This window comes from Mauremys reevesii, linkage group 15 (genome assembly GCF_016161935.1).
Source record: "Mauremys reevesii isolate NIE-2019 linkage group 15, ASM1616193v1, whole genome shotgun sequence".
NCBI lineage: Eukaryota > Metazoa > Chordata > Testudines > Geoemydidae > Mauremys > Mauremys reevesii.
Window position 1 is genome coordinate 28555108 of NC_052637.1, and position 15821 is coordinate 28570928.

General features: G+C 46.6%; 1 protein-coding gene across 7 annotated transcripts in view; it reads right to left on the reverse strand.

Annotated features, from left to right (window-relative positions):
* The window catches only part of MGAT5B (alpha-1,6-mannosylglycoprotein 6-beta-N-acetylglucosaminyltransferase B), a 170812-nt gene that overhangs the window by 73565 nt on the left and 81426 nt on the right, over positions 1–15821 (reverse strand). For all 7 annotated transcript variants that reach the window (XM_039502379.1, XM_039502381.1, XM_039502382.1 and 4 more), the window contains 2 exons: positions 9198–9310; positions 2509–2582 (listed from right to left, as the gene is read on the reverse strand). In XM_039502379.1, coding sequence (XP_039358313.1) covers positions 2509–2582; positions 9198–9310 — 187 coding nt within the window. The remainder of the gene's footprint in view (positions 1–2508; positions 2583–9197; positions 9311–15821) is intronic.

A 15821-nucleotide genomic window follows, 5' to 3' on the forward strand; every position in this document is an offset into this window, starting at 1 on the left:
ACGTCGGAAGGAAAAATTAGACCTTTCAAAATGTTTCATAAAAACCCACAAGAGACCTACATCCGAATAGCCAACACCCCAGTGTTTAGGGCACTCAGTGGGAGGTGGGAAGCCCAAGTTTAAGTCCTTGGTCTGTCTTGTCTCTACTTTTAACCAGAAATTTCATCCTGGATCTGAGAAACCTTCCCAACAAAAGTTGCAATGAAAACAATACGCTTCCACGAATGTTTCAGTTTTGATAAAAATAAAAGTGTCAAAAAATTCCCATCCAGCTCTTATTAAGTCATCAGTGATGCATAGTATAGAAGGCATTGAATGTTACTGTTGTGCATAAGTATAAAACATTGCCTTTCCAGTGGCATTACTGACATAATAGGCTAGAGCCTTAGCTGGTGCAAATCAGTGTAGATCCATGGAGAAAGCCACCTACTTGAAATCAATGAATCTATGCTGAGTTACGCCAGCTGAGGATCTGGGCCGTGGTCTTTACAGAGTGTTTGGTCAGGCCCTCCTCATCCATCACATTGGGAAAATAAAGATTGAACACAGAGAATTTGAACTGACAATGCCTTCTTGATTTGAGGTTACACTCAGCTTTGGCCAGAATACGTGAGGACTCCAGTGATGCAACCACCAATGCCTGGAACAAGGGGCGAGGAAATTCAAAATAATGATATACCATGGTGCCTCCTTCTTCCTGACCAGTGAACTGACCTCCATAAACTCTGGGAGAATGGGGAGCCAAGAAGACAGAGATCTACTATATTTCCCAGAGGGTGATTCTGCATGCAAGAGAATACACGCAGGACCTCAGCGCATATCTCTCATCCTCTAGAATTTGCTTGTGCCAGCCTCTTTCTAAATTTAGCTACAAAAACAAATCCACTCAGGAGACAGGTCTCCGTGCCCAATATTTAAAACTCACCAATCATCCAGACAGGAGATCGCATTACTGCTTTTGGCAATTAAATTACACTCAAAATTTAACCAAGGCATGGAAGAAGATGGAAGAAAACAATGGTTAGCACAGGGAGAAGGGATAATGTAACTGTGCTATCCTATTAATAAGCTCTTTAATATTTTTTCGCATGGACTCAGCAAGGCATAATTTTAAGTGACGTCTGAAGTAGGAGGCTGGGCGAGCTTTTAATTAGTTTGTGTAAAGTTACTGTCTGCCAAAGCAGCATCCTGCCCCAGGCCAAATGCCAAAGCTACGCTCAGGTGCAGAGAGCAAGCTGTGTTAAGAGTTGAGACCAGTGTCACATTACCTTAATGAGATACAATGTCCTTTGTGATGCCTAAATTATTTCCCGGACCCTCGATAATGCTCCAGATTTAAAAAAAATAAATACATGCGATGGTTCTTTCCCTTACATGACTTCATGCTTAAATAATTCACCAAGAAATAAAGGCAGGGCCATATTAACCATGGAAACCCGGTGGGCTGTAGACAAAGGATGCCCATCTCTTTGTCCACCCTCAATGAGTTGCTTTGTTCTGCGCTCTCCCTCCACAGCACACGCACCATGTGCTCTGCTGCCTGATACTCTAGTGCACTCTGAATGGGAGCATTATGTTCTCTCCTGTGTGAAGGGTAAATGAGCCAGATATAAGTTTGCACAATGAGATAGAGATAGAGAGAGAGAGAATTCTACTTGGTTTTAAAGGGATCAGCAGCCATTTTCTAAACCATCTACCCTTTGGATTGCTGCTTCTCCAGTTTTACCCTGGCAATTGCTTTGCACAGTTGCCAACTTTCACACGGTAGATAAGCAGCCCGACTTTCACAATAAGCCAAAAATCAAGCTAATCCCATTTCAAAACAAGGCCAAAACAAGCCAGTCCCTAAGAACCCCAACACTGTGTGTGACCAGATTCTTCCGGTGTGCAGTCTGGGACTGTGGTGGGCCCACTGTGCACCCCTGACTCCCCCCCTTGCCTCTGCTTGCCCCTTGCCCCTGCTTGCTGGGAGCCGATCAAAAAAAAGATGCAACAAGCTACAAGCAACAAGCCAAAAACTAGCCAACAAGCAACTCACAAGCGAATTAAGCCAAAAACAAGCCCAATTTCTGCATTTTTTCCATAGGTTTGGCATGTCTGTTGCTTTGTTGCCATTGGCAATGGCTTCCGTACAACCATTTTTTTGCACCAAACAATAAGACCTATTTTTAGAGGACAGTGAGGGAAAAAAATTAAGTCACCAGGCCCTGAAGTACAGTAGACGACTCTGCTCTCCATAGCATTTATGAAAATCTCTACTTAGAAGGGAAAGAGGTACCATGCCCATTGGTAGCTGGTGATCTGATCCCAGGAAGAGGGGTCACAATTTTATTCATAAAAATGGGGATTAACCCAGTCTGCACCCAATGGGAAAGAAGATATCTATCCCTTCCTGGCTGGCATTGGGTAAGAGGGTTGTTAGGATGGAAATGGCACCTCTCGCAGACCTTGGCTTTCTTCTGACCATAGGAAACCACCTCAAAATCAGTTTCGGTGTGTCTGACTCACCTCCACTTTTCCAGAGCAGTCAGGGTACTTGGGGTCCCTGGGCACCTCACACTGGTCCCGTCTGCCTTCTATCACTGTGGAAAGAGAATTCAGATACAGGGAGAAGAGGAAAACTTTTAGAATAGCGGAAACTCTAGAACTTGTGGGGCAGGACACTGATCTGTGGTCAAGATTTGCCGTTCAGTTTTCACCACCCAAAAATCAATCTTTCCGACTTGATGCAATTGAGCAGCTGTTAGTGGTGCATGTGACAAAGGAACAAGCCTCTTCTAAAACACCCTGCCAGCTTGAATGAGCCTGAGTGAAACCCATGGAGTAGGGAAATATTCACATGCTGTTATACCCGCTTATAGAATCACTGGAATTTATTGGAACACTGCAAGTACCAGCTCCATCACAGAGACAGAACTGAATGTCCTGCTAAAACCCCCAGATCAGATACAACAACATAAAAACATAGAAGACAAAAACTTAACATTGAGATAAGGATACAGCACCACCTGTTGGTGGAGGTGCCTTACAATACCCATTTTCCAGAGAGAAAAACTGAGGCACAGAGTGGTAAAGTGACTTGCTGAAGGCCACACAGGAAGTATAGTAGGAGCCAGGAGTCCTGACTTTCAGTCCCTGCTCTAAATGCTAGATCACATTTCCCTTATATTGGCTTTTTTTTTTTTTTTTTGGTTTGGGTTGATGCTTCTGTTGGCTTGTATTTCTGCTGTTCTTTCAACCCAAATTCCAGGGCATTTTCTAGAGGGGGAGCAACTCCAGTTCCAGATCCAACCTCTGATCACTCCCTGTACATTCTTTTAATAATCTGTAAATAGGCTTCTGTATCTAAGGCCGTACTTGACAGCCTTCCAGGCACAAACTGTAAAATTGCAACAAACAGTCCCACTGAGCTGTCAAATATAGAGCTCGCCCCTGGGGCTAGTGCTGCCAACACATTCAGGTCAATTTGTGCTCTCAGAATAGCTTACACACACACAAACAGGCACTGACAAACAACGCAGAATGGGTGTAACGCACCAGACCTCCAGTGGAACACATGCACTCTAGCAACCTGCCTAGAGAGAGGCCACCCAACTAACTAACGGTGTTATTAGTCCAGGATATATTTTAACTACAGGTGGGCCCAAAGAAGCTATGTGCCCTCTCTTTAGGCTTTGGGCTCGGGGTTTGGGTTCAAGGCACAATTGGGGCTGACGTCCGGGTTTGTAGCCTATGCTACCAAAATCTTCCAAGCTGTTCTTGCAAGATTTAAGCCCCAAATGGTAGAACTCCTGCAAGAATTGATCTTGGGGAATTTCTGACATCTTGAATTACAGAAGTCTTGTGAGACAAGCTGTTCTCATATTTCAGCATTACCTGAAGCAGAAGTTTGACCCCTTCTGGTTTTGGGTACAACAATCTATCTCTCAAGGTTTTTATACTGACACCCCTCACTGCAGGTCACTGAGGACCCAGGCACTGTTACAGGCTGGGGACTGACTGGCTGTTCTGACAGTTCTGCAGAAAAGGACCTGGAGATTACAGTGGATGAGACGCTGGATATGAATCAGCAGAGTGCCCTTGTTGCCAAGAAGGCCAATGGCATATTGGGCTGTATTAGTAGGAGCATTGCCAGCAGATCGAGGGAAGTGATTATTCCCCTCTATTTGGCACTGGTGAGGCCACACCTGGAGTATTGCATCCAGTTTTGGGCCCCCCACTACAGAAGGGATGTGGACAAATTGGAGAGAGTCCAGCAGAGGGCAACGAAAATGATCAGGGGACTGGGGCACATGACTTACGAGGAGAGGCTGAGGGAACGGGGCTTGTTTAGTCTGCAGGAGAGAAGAGTGAGGGGGGATTTGATAGCAGCCTTCAACTACCTGAAGGGGGGGTTCCAAAGAGGATGGAGCTCAGCTCTTCTCAGTGGTGGCATATGACAGAACAAGCAGCAATGGTCTCAAGTTGCAGTGGGGGAGGTCTAGGTTGGACATTAGGAAACACAATTTCATTAGGAGGGTGGTGAAGCACTGGAATGGGTTACCTAGGGAGGTGGTGGAATTTCTATCCTTAGAGGTTTTTAAGGCCCGGCTTGACAAAGCCCTGGCTGAGATGATTTAGTTGGGGATTGGTCCTGCTTTGAGCAGGGGGTTGGACTAGATGACCTCCTGAGGTCTCTTCCAACCCTAATCTTCTATGATTCTATGACTTTCCAAGTAGTAAAAATAAACAGCAGTAATCTCCTTTTTTTCTTCCCCAGTAGGTAGGAATAAAATGCTTGAGGGGGCAAGTGGGGGTACTTTTAATATGAAGGTTAGACTGAATCTGAGTTTGGTATTTAATTCTGATTGTGATTAGATCCTTGGTCATTCCTACTCCTTGTGGAACTGAATGTCACAGACTAGGTTTTGCTCCTCTGAAGTTCTGTCTCCTGCATGCTTAAGTCTCCCTCTATTGGGTGATTCAGTAGACTGTCATTGTTGTGAGAGACCATGGCCTCTTATATACAGATTCCCTTCCCAGAATTCCTTGCTGTAAGCCTGTAAAGCCGACAGGTCTCATCAGCGCTGGGAACTACAACTCCCAGAATTCCTCAAACCAGGGCCTAATCCAGGAACAGGGCAGAGTTGGACCTGAACCCCTTCTAAAAGGGCCACCTAACTTTTTGGGTATATCTACGCTATGAGCTAGGGGTGTGATTCCCAGCTCGCACACACATACTCACACTCGCTCTCATGTGAGCTAGCGGTAGCCCAGGCAGACGAGGCGTGGCCTACTGCCCTAAGAGATACCCGCAGAGTTCATGTGCGTTTGCACTGGGGGCGACTAGCTTGAGCCATTGCCGCTGCAGCCCGTGGCACCACAGCTGCACTACTATTTTTAGTGTGCTAACTCGACGAGAGCTGGTGCACGTATGTGTAAATGAGCTGGGAGTCACACCCCTCTAGCTCTGACTGTAGATGTACTGCTAGATAGATGATTTTGGTGTTGCGAGCGCCTGTTAATTAGGAAGTCGTCAGAGATGGCCAACTCATTTTTCACTGAGCAGCTATCAGACAGTTAACAAGTTTCAGCCGCTACTGACCTGGATCAAATTTGGACTGCCATCCATTATTTATAAGCCAAAGAGTAAAGAGAAGAAACAAGACGGGGGTGCAATAAGATATGTATAACGTGCTCCAGTTGTTTTCCTCAACATGCTGCCAACACCCAGGCAGTTACTCACGCTGTTAATGTTAAATAAGGTCTCTGCTGCCCCTGTTCATTAGGAATCCTGGCTCCATAATACAGATGGGCATTAAACATTGATATTAGGACATGAACGGACAATATTTTACTGCCTCATCTACACCTTTCCTGGTGTCAGGGGCCCAGGCGGGGCTGTTCAGAGTATTGAGCTTCCACGGCTGGAGGAAGAAATATTAGCAGGACGATAAATATTTCATACTCTGGGGACAGGCTGAGTGCAGGCTGAGGAAGCCAGCACTGATATGCTCTTGTGCCCACCACATTAATCTTGGGTTTTTTTTAATCAAGCGCATTTGCAATTTCTAAAGATCTGGCTTCGGTTCAGCAAGGCAACGGCTCCAGCTTCAAGGGAAGACAAAGGAGGGACAGTGTGGCATGCAGTGATCCTAGCTTGCTTTGTTAAAAGGTGTTTATTGAGAAGATCACTGCAACACCCAGGCAGATCATCACCCTTCTAGGGAAAACTCCTTCCTCATCCTCTCTCTGCTCCTTCCTGCGCTGGAAGCTCTTTTGAGCTCCACCCCATGGAGCTGAGCAGTGTGGGGGGAGCAGGACTGTGCAGCCTCTCTTGCCAGCCCTACTACGCTACCACCAAACAGCTCAGCCAGCTGGGCTTCAGCTGCTTCCACTCATTCAGATTGCTGCCCACACCAGCTGCAGATGAAAAACCCAGTGGATGTTCTAGTTGAAATCCTCAGCTGGCTCCACTTGGCCAACTAGGGTTTGGAACAGAAGTACAGGCCAGGTATCTTTGGCTACTGGTTCCTGGTGATATCGGTTCTCCAGAAGAAATCAAGACCAGCTAGGGAGTTCTAGGGGTGCCAACTGGAATTTGCACTATGGCAGGAAAGAGGGAGAGAGCTAAAGAAAGGAAGAAGGGGGGAAAAAGGAATGAATGGGTGAAGCTTAAAAACAGGAATGTAAGTGCTCACCCTCAGATACAAGACAAGGGTTTTGTATTGTGCCTACCGGGGATTATTGTTTTAGGTAGATTAATATTAAATAAATGCATTATAGCTGCCTGATTAAAAATGTCAATAAACGGCACTAGAAGCACAATAATGCACTCAGGATGTGCATTTGCCAGCCAATGTACACACTCCAGGAGCGTGTTGTGGCATAACTTGTGCCTTAGCACAGCCAGGGTGCATGTAAATGGGCTTATGAACATGCACCAGGTGTGTGTTAGTGCTTACTTAGGAAATGGCTTTGCAATTCTGAATATCGGACAAGCCGCCATCTTGGTCAACACCCCGGGGATTGAATCAGGAACCTCCGAAGCTGAAAGCGTAAACTACTATAGCTTGGGCTAACATGTCAAAGCTTGCTAATGGGGACTGTAACAGACTCATTTCCTCTGAAGAACAGGCATAGAGGGGAACCTGTAACACACTCACCAACAGTTTACATCCGCTCTAGAACATAGTGCTTTACTCATTAATCCCCAAAGTCTCTTAGGCTCTATCCTAGTCTATAATTCCCATTTACAGGTGGGAAAACTGAAACAGAGAGGTTAAATAACTTATCCAAGGCCACCCAATCAGTCCAATTGGCTGTCAGATGAATGATACCACACCCACATCTGTAGCACCCAGTAAATGATGGATTTTTTTTCTTATTTTTGCTAGATGCGAGCTAACCATCTCAGATAAAATAACCCCCCTCTCTCCTCCCCCCTCCCTCCACTGATCTTTGGTTCAAAATGTGAATTGAACCAAAGTCAATAATTTGGGAGATGTGAAATATTCTGATGTGTTTCCTCCATGTTTTTCATTTTTTCTGTGCCTCTGCATTTCCGGCTTTTGGCCAGACTCTGATCCAGATGGAGCTATGCCCAAATCCCACAAGACAGTGTTCCACTTGGGGTCAGGAGATGATGGCTCAGAGGATCAGTACTAGGAGAGACAGTAGTTTGATTCTGAACCAGCTCACTACTAATTGAAAGCAACCAGTGCTCAGTTGACACCATATAACTGTGCTAGGCATCTGAGAAATACACAAGATAGAGATATCTAGCAGCTGTTCAGAAAGTGAGAAATGAGTTGGGGGTCTCAGTCCAGTCCCCCCATGACAGGTATCCACTACACCAATTACTGCCCTCTAGCATAGAAGATAAGGCCAAGATTTTCAGAAGTGCCTCAGGTTTCAGAGTGGTAGCCATGTTAGTCTGTATCAGCAAAAAGAATGAGGAGTACTTGTGGCACCTTAGAGACTAACAAATTTATTTGAGCATAAGCTTTCATGGACTAAAGCCTACTTCATCATATGCATGCAGTGGAAAATACACTAGGAAGATATATATATATATACACAGAGAACATGAAAAAATGGGTGTTGCCATACCAACTCTAATGAGACTAATTGATTAAGGTGGGCTATTATCAGCAAGAGAAAAAAAAACTTTTGTAGTGATAATCAGGATGGCCCATTTCAAACAGGTGACAAGAAGGTGTGAGTAACAGTAGGGGGGAAATTAACAAGGGGAAATAGTTTTTACTTTGAGTAATGACTCATCTACTCCCAGTCTTTATTCAGGCCTAATTTAATTGTGTCCAGTTTGCAAATTAATTCTAGTTCTGCAGTTTCTCGTTGGAGTCTGTTTTTGAAGTTTTTTTGTTGAATAATTGTGACTTTTAGGTCTGTAATTGAGTGACCAGGGAGGTTGAAGTGCTCTCTGACTGGTTTTTGAATGTTATAATTCTTGAAGTCTGATTTGTGTCCATTTATTCTTTTGTGTAGAGACTGTCCGGTTTGGCCAATGGACATGGCAGAGGGGCATTGCAGGTACATGATGGCATATATCACATTGGTAGACGTGCAGGTGAACGAGCCTTTGATAGTGTGGCTGATATGATTAGGTCCTATGATAGTGTCCCCTGAATAGATAAGTGCCTCAGTTTTTGAGACATGTTAAAGCATCTGCTTTCTGAAAATCTGGCCCCTTTAAAAGTTATTTCAAGTTGGGCCTCCAAAAAGTGAGAGACCCAAAGTCACTATTCCCTTTGGAAACCCATAGCCCACATCTCGACTGAACTATGCAGACTGAACTCCGCTTCCAGACCTAGCTCCGGTCCTGCCAGGTGAGGGTTGAGACACATTGGTGATGCAATAGGTGCATTCAGCACTGCTCTGGCCAGTGCTGCTCCTATTCTGGAAATCCCTGCATTTCATTAGCACTAAATTCACACTGAGCCAGACATAAGTAGTAGCAGGAAACTTGTCAAACAGTCCATTTTCCTGAGATATCCAACCTAATTTTGCAGACACAAGTGATTTGGGTAACTTCAGCTCAGCATCCAAATTCCTGGATCCGTATCCAAACCTATTGTGGTTGGTTTGTTCCATTTTTTTCCCTACAACATCTGTACAGCACTTAAGAGTTCCTGAGGGTGTGAACCTGCCCAGCATATAGAATCAGTGAACGGGCAGAAACATCAGGGCACTCTTACCTTTCCCATTCATGAGGCTGTTCCGGAGAATCTGATCTACTTTCACTGCAATTTCAGAGACATTCTGAGCAATAGCTTGGATCCTCTCCATCAAACCCGCTGCTGGCTGGAACCTGCAAAGTAAATAAATAAACCCTGAGAACACAATTCCTTCCTGTAAGGCGTCCAAGCTTGTTAGAAAGAGCCAGGAGTGCTTTTTGCCTAAATAGCCGCCGTTCTTAGGTGGCAAAAAAAGTCACCAAGGGGAGCAGCACTGATGGTGGATATAATGATGGACTAAACCTTCCATTACTTGCTCACTCACAAATTCCATTCGCTTCCATGAGAGCTTTGACTGAGGGAGGACTGCGGGATTTGGCCCATCGTTATTTCCCGCCCGCCTGCGCATGCGCTCATGCACAAAATGCAAATACTCGTGTCGGCTGGGGAAACTTGTTTTGCCTAATTTCAAACTTTCTCAAACAGCCTGTGTCTGAAATTCCTTCCTAAAGGTCATTGGGCTTGTGGTCTGCTATGGGGACACTGTAAAAAAAGGATGTAGACAGGGCAAAATCCAGGAAAAAAAGGTGAAAAATGAAGGAGAGCACAACAAGAGAGAGAGACTCAGAGAAAGAGGCAAAGGAGCAGAGCAGGGCAAGAGAGAAGAAATGGCTACAATATACAGAGCATACACAGGGCAGCTGCTTGGGTCCAATTGGCTTTGCAAGCACTAAAACCAGCTTGAGAGCTTTACAAAACCTTAGCCACCACAAGACCCATCCCTCCCGCAACAGCTCAGCTGGTAACCTGAATGAAGAGGCATTCCCACCTGGGTGCAGCGACAAGGCATTCCCTGGGAAGTGTTGTGTCATTAAATAGCAGGGACATGACATTTTTGCTGGGGAGTTGAGTGGTTGCCAGAATACGTTTAATCTTTGAACAAATAATTACTGGCCCCCAGGTGTCGTGACCTAACAACCTATGAGAAGAAGAGGTTCTAATCACCATTCAGCCAGTGGGATTGGCCATGGAATCACGGAGCAGATGCTAGCAACTTGTGATTAAGCTATTTTGAGGAGAGGTGCAGGAAAAAGTCAGTCCTGCCCAGAGTCCCTGCCCTTAGTGAGGAATTCAGCAAGTCCCCCCAGGAAACATTCATCCTTCAAGCAACTGATGAGGAGCACCAGACCGGGGTGTCTGGGCCCCAGGGAATGGAGGGATAATCTATAACAACCCCAGTGGTCAATGGGAAGGCTGTATTCTTGCTCCTCCTGGGTCGGATTCTGACATCCCAACTTGCAATAGGCCTCATTCAGAAAAGCACATAAGCATGTCCTCCATTTTAAACCCATGCTTAAATTCCACTGATCTGAATGGAACTTAACCATGTGTTTAAGGGGTTTCCTGGATCAGAACCGGCAATCTGTACCACGCATGCTCCACCAATGGTGCCACTGAAATCAATGGGCCTTATTCTTATTTACACTAAGGCCCCAGTGCATTGCTTTGGCAGTGGAAGGGCACCTTAAATGGATGGAAACAACAGAGCAGTGCATAAACCTTGTGCAACACGCCTGAGGATAGAATCTGACCCTCTATGAAGTGTCGCTCTTGGGACACATTTGACATGGGCCAATCTTTCTATTTCAAATGTTCTGCTCTCTGTTTCCACTGCAGACGATAATATCTTGATGAGCTTGAATACCACAGTAAATCATTTCCCCTTCCACAATGTCAAGGTGATAAGATTTTTCTCCAGCTATGCAGAGCATTAAAAAAAAAATGCCGTAACTTGTGAGTAAAACCAAAAGGGCAACCTTGAATTATCACAGAACGAAAATATGCCCTGATTTCGGGTCCTTCTCACTAAAGTTTTACATTTGTTCTCTAGCGGATCAGTGAACCAGCAGGCTAGGATTTAAAGTGCCTCTGTCCTCACGGCTAAAAAAAACCACTAGTTTTATGAACCCACACTACATCAGTTGTTGATTTAAGGCTGTTCTCTAGCAGCAAACGACTCACATTTTTCCTTTCAGGATGGTTTATGACCATCAATACTGGGCCTTCACACTTCCATAGGGTAAACCACATATCCTGACATGCAACCCCCCCGTCCCCCGTCCCCCAAAAAACCCTATTTAAAATCCAGAGGCTGTCACTCCCCCATGCAGCCACAACCCTGTGAAGGGATAAACCAAGGGTCTAAAGAATACCTGCCAGCTGTTTTAAATGCTAAAATCAAGAGATTCTTCCAGTGGTTTTTGGCAACATCTTCCTGCTCAAAGAACACGGAGCTAGAGCCTCAGCTGGTGTGCATCACTGAGGGTCCATTGATGTAAAACTCCCCTTGACCTTGACAAGGGTCGAGTTAGGCAAGCTCGGAGGGCTTCTGAATACCCCACACTTAAATTGCAACCATTATCCAGTCAGGGAGCAGAAATCATGCCATGGAATCATAGAAATGTAGATCTGGAAGGAACCTTAATAGGTCATCTAGTCCAGTCCTCTGCACTGAGGCAGGATTAAGTATTATCTAGACCATCCCTGACAGGTGTTTGTCTAACCTGCTCTTAAAAATCTCCAATGACAGAGATTCCACAGCCTCCCTAGTTTGTTCAGTGCTTAACCACCCTGACGGTTAGGAAGGTTTGCCTAATGTCTAAACTAAATATCCCTTGCTGCCATTTAAGTCCAATACTTCTTGCCCTGTCCTCCATGGTTAAGGAGAACAATTTATCACCTTCCTCTTTAGAACAATCTTTTACATACTTGAAGATGGTTACCATGTCCCCCCTCAGTCTTCTCTTCTCCATATTAAAGAAACCCATTTTTTCCCAAGCTTTTCTCATGAGGTCATGTTTTCTAGACCTTTCAGCATTTTTCCCATGTGATGTAGGCAACCAACTACACACCACTGGTGGTGAAGAGTTGAAAGTAGCAGCTTGCAAACAAGCAGTAGGTCACTCCAAGAATTCAGCAGTTACTTATGAATAATGGGCCCAGTCCTCAGGTGCACTGACGCCCATATGAACCTGGTGGATCTATCCACCTGAGAACTCCCCCCATGTAAACCCCTCACAGTCTCAGGCAAGAGGAGCATGGAAAAAGGAAGTAGGGCATTGATGTAGCAATTCTGTGCTCCAGCCATTCACAACTACTTGATTGGCCTCTGGAGGCCATAGGTAATAAATGTATTAAAACAGGCTCTAACTCATCCCTCTGGCTGCTCTATCACAAGCTAAGGTCTGACCAGCTCCAACCAGGATTACGGAGCCATAAAGTGTATGTCTACACTGCACACTAAGTCCAGGCACTGAATCATGTTTGAGTCCAAGCCCTGCTTCTGTCCACACTAGGGTTGCCAAATTTCTAATTCCACAAAACCGAACACCCTTGCTGAGGCCCCGCCCCTGCCCTGCCCCCCTTCTCCGAGGCCCTGCCCCCACTCACTCCATCTCCCCTCTGTCATTCACTCTCCCCCACCCTCACTCACTCGCTCATTTTCACCAGGCTGGGGAGAGGGTGAGGGCTCCGGCTGGGGATGCAGGCTCCAGGGTGGGGCCAGAAATGATGGGTTCAGGGTGCAGGAGGGGGCTCTGGGCTGAGGTAGGGGGTTGGAGTGTGGGAGAGGGTATGGGCTCTGGGCTGGGGGGTGAGGGCTCTAGGGTGGGGCCAGAAATGAGGGGTTCAGGGTGTGGGAGGGGGCTTCGGTCTGGGACAGGGGGTTGAGATGCGGGTGGGGTGAGGGATCTGGTGTGGGGCCGGGGATGAAGGGTTTGAGGTGCAGGGAAGGGGCTTCAGGCTGGGGCCAAGGGGTTCAGAGTGTGGGAGGGGGTGTGGGGTGGAGGCTCTGGGAGAGAATTTGGGTGCGGCAGGAGGCTCAGGGCTGGGGCAGGGGGTTGGGGTACAGGAGGGGGCTCAGGGTGCAGGCTCCAGTTGGCCAAGTTGGGGCAGGGAGTGGGGGTGTGGACTCCATCTGGGGGTGTGGGCTCTGGGGTGGGGCATGGGATGAGGGGGTTGAGGCGTGGGAGGGGGCTCAGGGCTGGGGCAGAGGGTTGGGGTGCTGGAGGGGGTGCGTGGTTCAGGTTCTGGGTGGTGCTTCCCTCAGGTGGCTCCCGGGAAGGGCAACATGTCCCTCAGCTCCTAGACAGAGGTACAGCCAGGTGGCTCTGCATGCTGCCTTCATCTGCAGGCACCGCCCCTGCAGCTCCCATTGGCTGCGGTGCCAGCGCTCGGGGTGAGTGACGTGCTTGGAACCCCTCTGGCTGCTCCTAGGCCTAGGTGCCGGGGACATGTTGCCCTTCCTGAGAACCGCATGGAATCAGGTAGGGAGCCTGCCAGTCCCGCCAACCAGACTTTTAAGTGCTGACTGGAGCCACCAGGGTTTCTTTTCTTCCTGGTCACGTGGCAACCCTAGTCCACACAAATCAGTGTAACACCAGCCAGCAAGTACTCAGGACCTGGATCCTAGGACCCTGCTAGGATGACGGGTCATAGCCTGAATCCAGCTGGGACTTGGATCCAAGCCCTTTCATTTTGCAGTATGAATGCAGCTCAAGCCACAGACCTCAGACAGAAGGGCTGCATGGTGCAGTATAGACACATTAGCATAGCTATGAGATCTGGGTCTGGCAATTGTAAACACAGTTTTACAATGCAGTGTGGATGCTCAAACACAGACTTGGAAACACCAACCCCACAAGACCAGGGCTTAGTGTGCACTGAGGACATACCCAAAGGATTAAAGTCACCTTTGTCCTCCATCTCATCTCTTGTGATGAGCACAGCTCAGCCAGGCCTGAGACATAGGGTCAACAAATACCTGCAAATGAAATCAGGATCAGCTCCCGAATGAATCGCTAACCAGGAAAGTACTACAATAATGAGTCAGATTCCCAGCAGGTGTAAATCCCATAACCCCAGTGGTGCTGTGGTTTACACCAGCTGAGGAGCTGGGCCAGTATTCATGCCCGATAGTGTGACTAACTCTACTACCCCGCAGCTGTTCCTTCAACAAAAGGAACTGAAGTCAGAGATCTTGGGTGTAAAACGTATGTTTGATTATCACCCTCAGACAATCATTTCATTTCTCTTTCATTGTACTGCAAGGCTTTCCATGAAAGGTGCTAAGGACATTTATGAGGAAATGTAAACTGAAGTGACTAGGATCAAGAAGGCAAAGGAATATTCTCCTCACTTCAGCTATTTTGGAGCTGAAGAATGTCCATCATGATTCTTGGAGTTTTGTCACATATTAAAGCAATGAACAACGGTTGAAAATGTTAATTTAAAACAAATAAACCAAAATCTTGTGCTAGTTACATTTGCTATTTTGCCACACTGGTTCAGACACAAGTTGATACAAAACAACCATCTATTACATCAAGATATTTCATCCTGGTTCCTGAATTTGCATCCAGCATGCAGTTTAGAAACACTTTGATTTAAGCTATTAAACAGATGGCAAGAAAGGTTAAGCATAAATTACTAAAACCATCATTAAAATGATTTACAACTTGGGCAAGAGGACTAGAAAATAAAATATTTAAACTGGGAACACATAGAGATAAAAGGGTTTTGCTGTAGCTTGCTGGAACATTATGCTTTATTGATAGTGACTGAAGACAATGAGAAGAAAAGTGTAAGCGGTCTGTCCTGGTTAGTGATAGCAGAGTAGGATAGGGAATATTTAAATACTATTATTCACTACTAAAGAAGTGAAGGAGTTTAAGAACTATTCACCAAGGGTGACATTCACCCCGTACAGAGGGTCAGCACGAAGCCTACACACCACTTAAATATCACTTAAACTCTGTTTTAAGCGCTTTCACCTATTATCTAATGTCATTAATCTATGGAACTGATTACTGCAGGGGGTCATTGACATCTGTCGGACTCCATACAGGTTCAGGGGTCAGGCTGCATTACATTATTACAGTACATTATTGCATTATTGCAGGATCAGAACTTACATCAAAAACTGTGGCTAGAATTTTTAAAAGGCTGTATAATTTCATGACTGGTATTAATTGGCCCAGATTTTCCAGGATTGGGGCCTTAGACTGGAAGCTCTTTGGAGCAGGGAGGGTTGTCCTAATTCTCATTTCTACTAAGAGCAGCCATTTATGCAGGTAGATCAGCAGCGCAAGTGACAACCAGGACTCTACCCTAATCATTCCATGTTAAGGGCCTAGAACAGGGATGGGCAAACTTTTTGGCCCAAGGGCCACATCTGGGTATGGAAATTGTATGGTGGGCCATGAATGCTCAAGAAATTGGGGGTTGGGGTGTGGGAGGGGGTGAGGGCTCCGGCTGGGGGTGCAGGCTCTGCGGTGGGTCCAGGAATGAGGAGTTCAGTGTGTGGGAAGGGACTCTGGGCTGGGACAGGGAGTTGAGGTGATGGGGGGGGAGGGGCATGAGGGCTCTGGCTGGGGGTGCGGGCTCTGGGGTGGGGCTGGGGATGAGGTTTTGGGGTGCAGGAGGGGGCTCTGGGCTGGGACCAAGGGTTTCGGAGGGCAGGAGGGGAATCAGGGCTAGGGCAGGGGGTTGGGGTGTGGGAGAGGATCAGGGGTGCAGGCTCCAGGAAGTACTTACCTCAAGTAGCTCCCAGAGGCAGTGGCATGTCCCTTCTCCGGCTCCTATGCA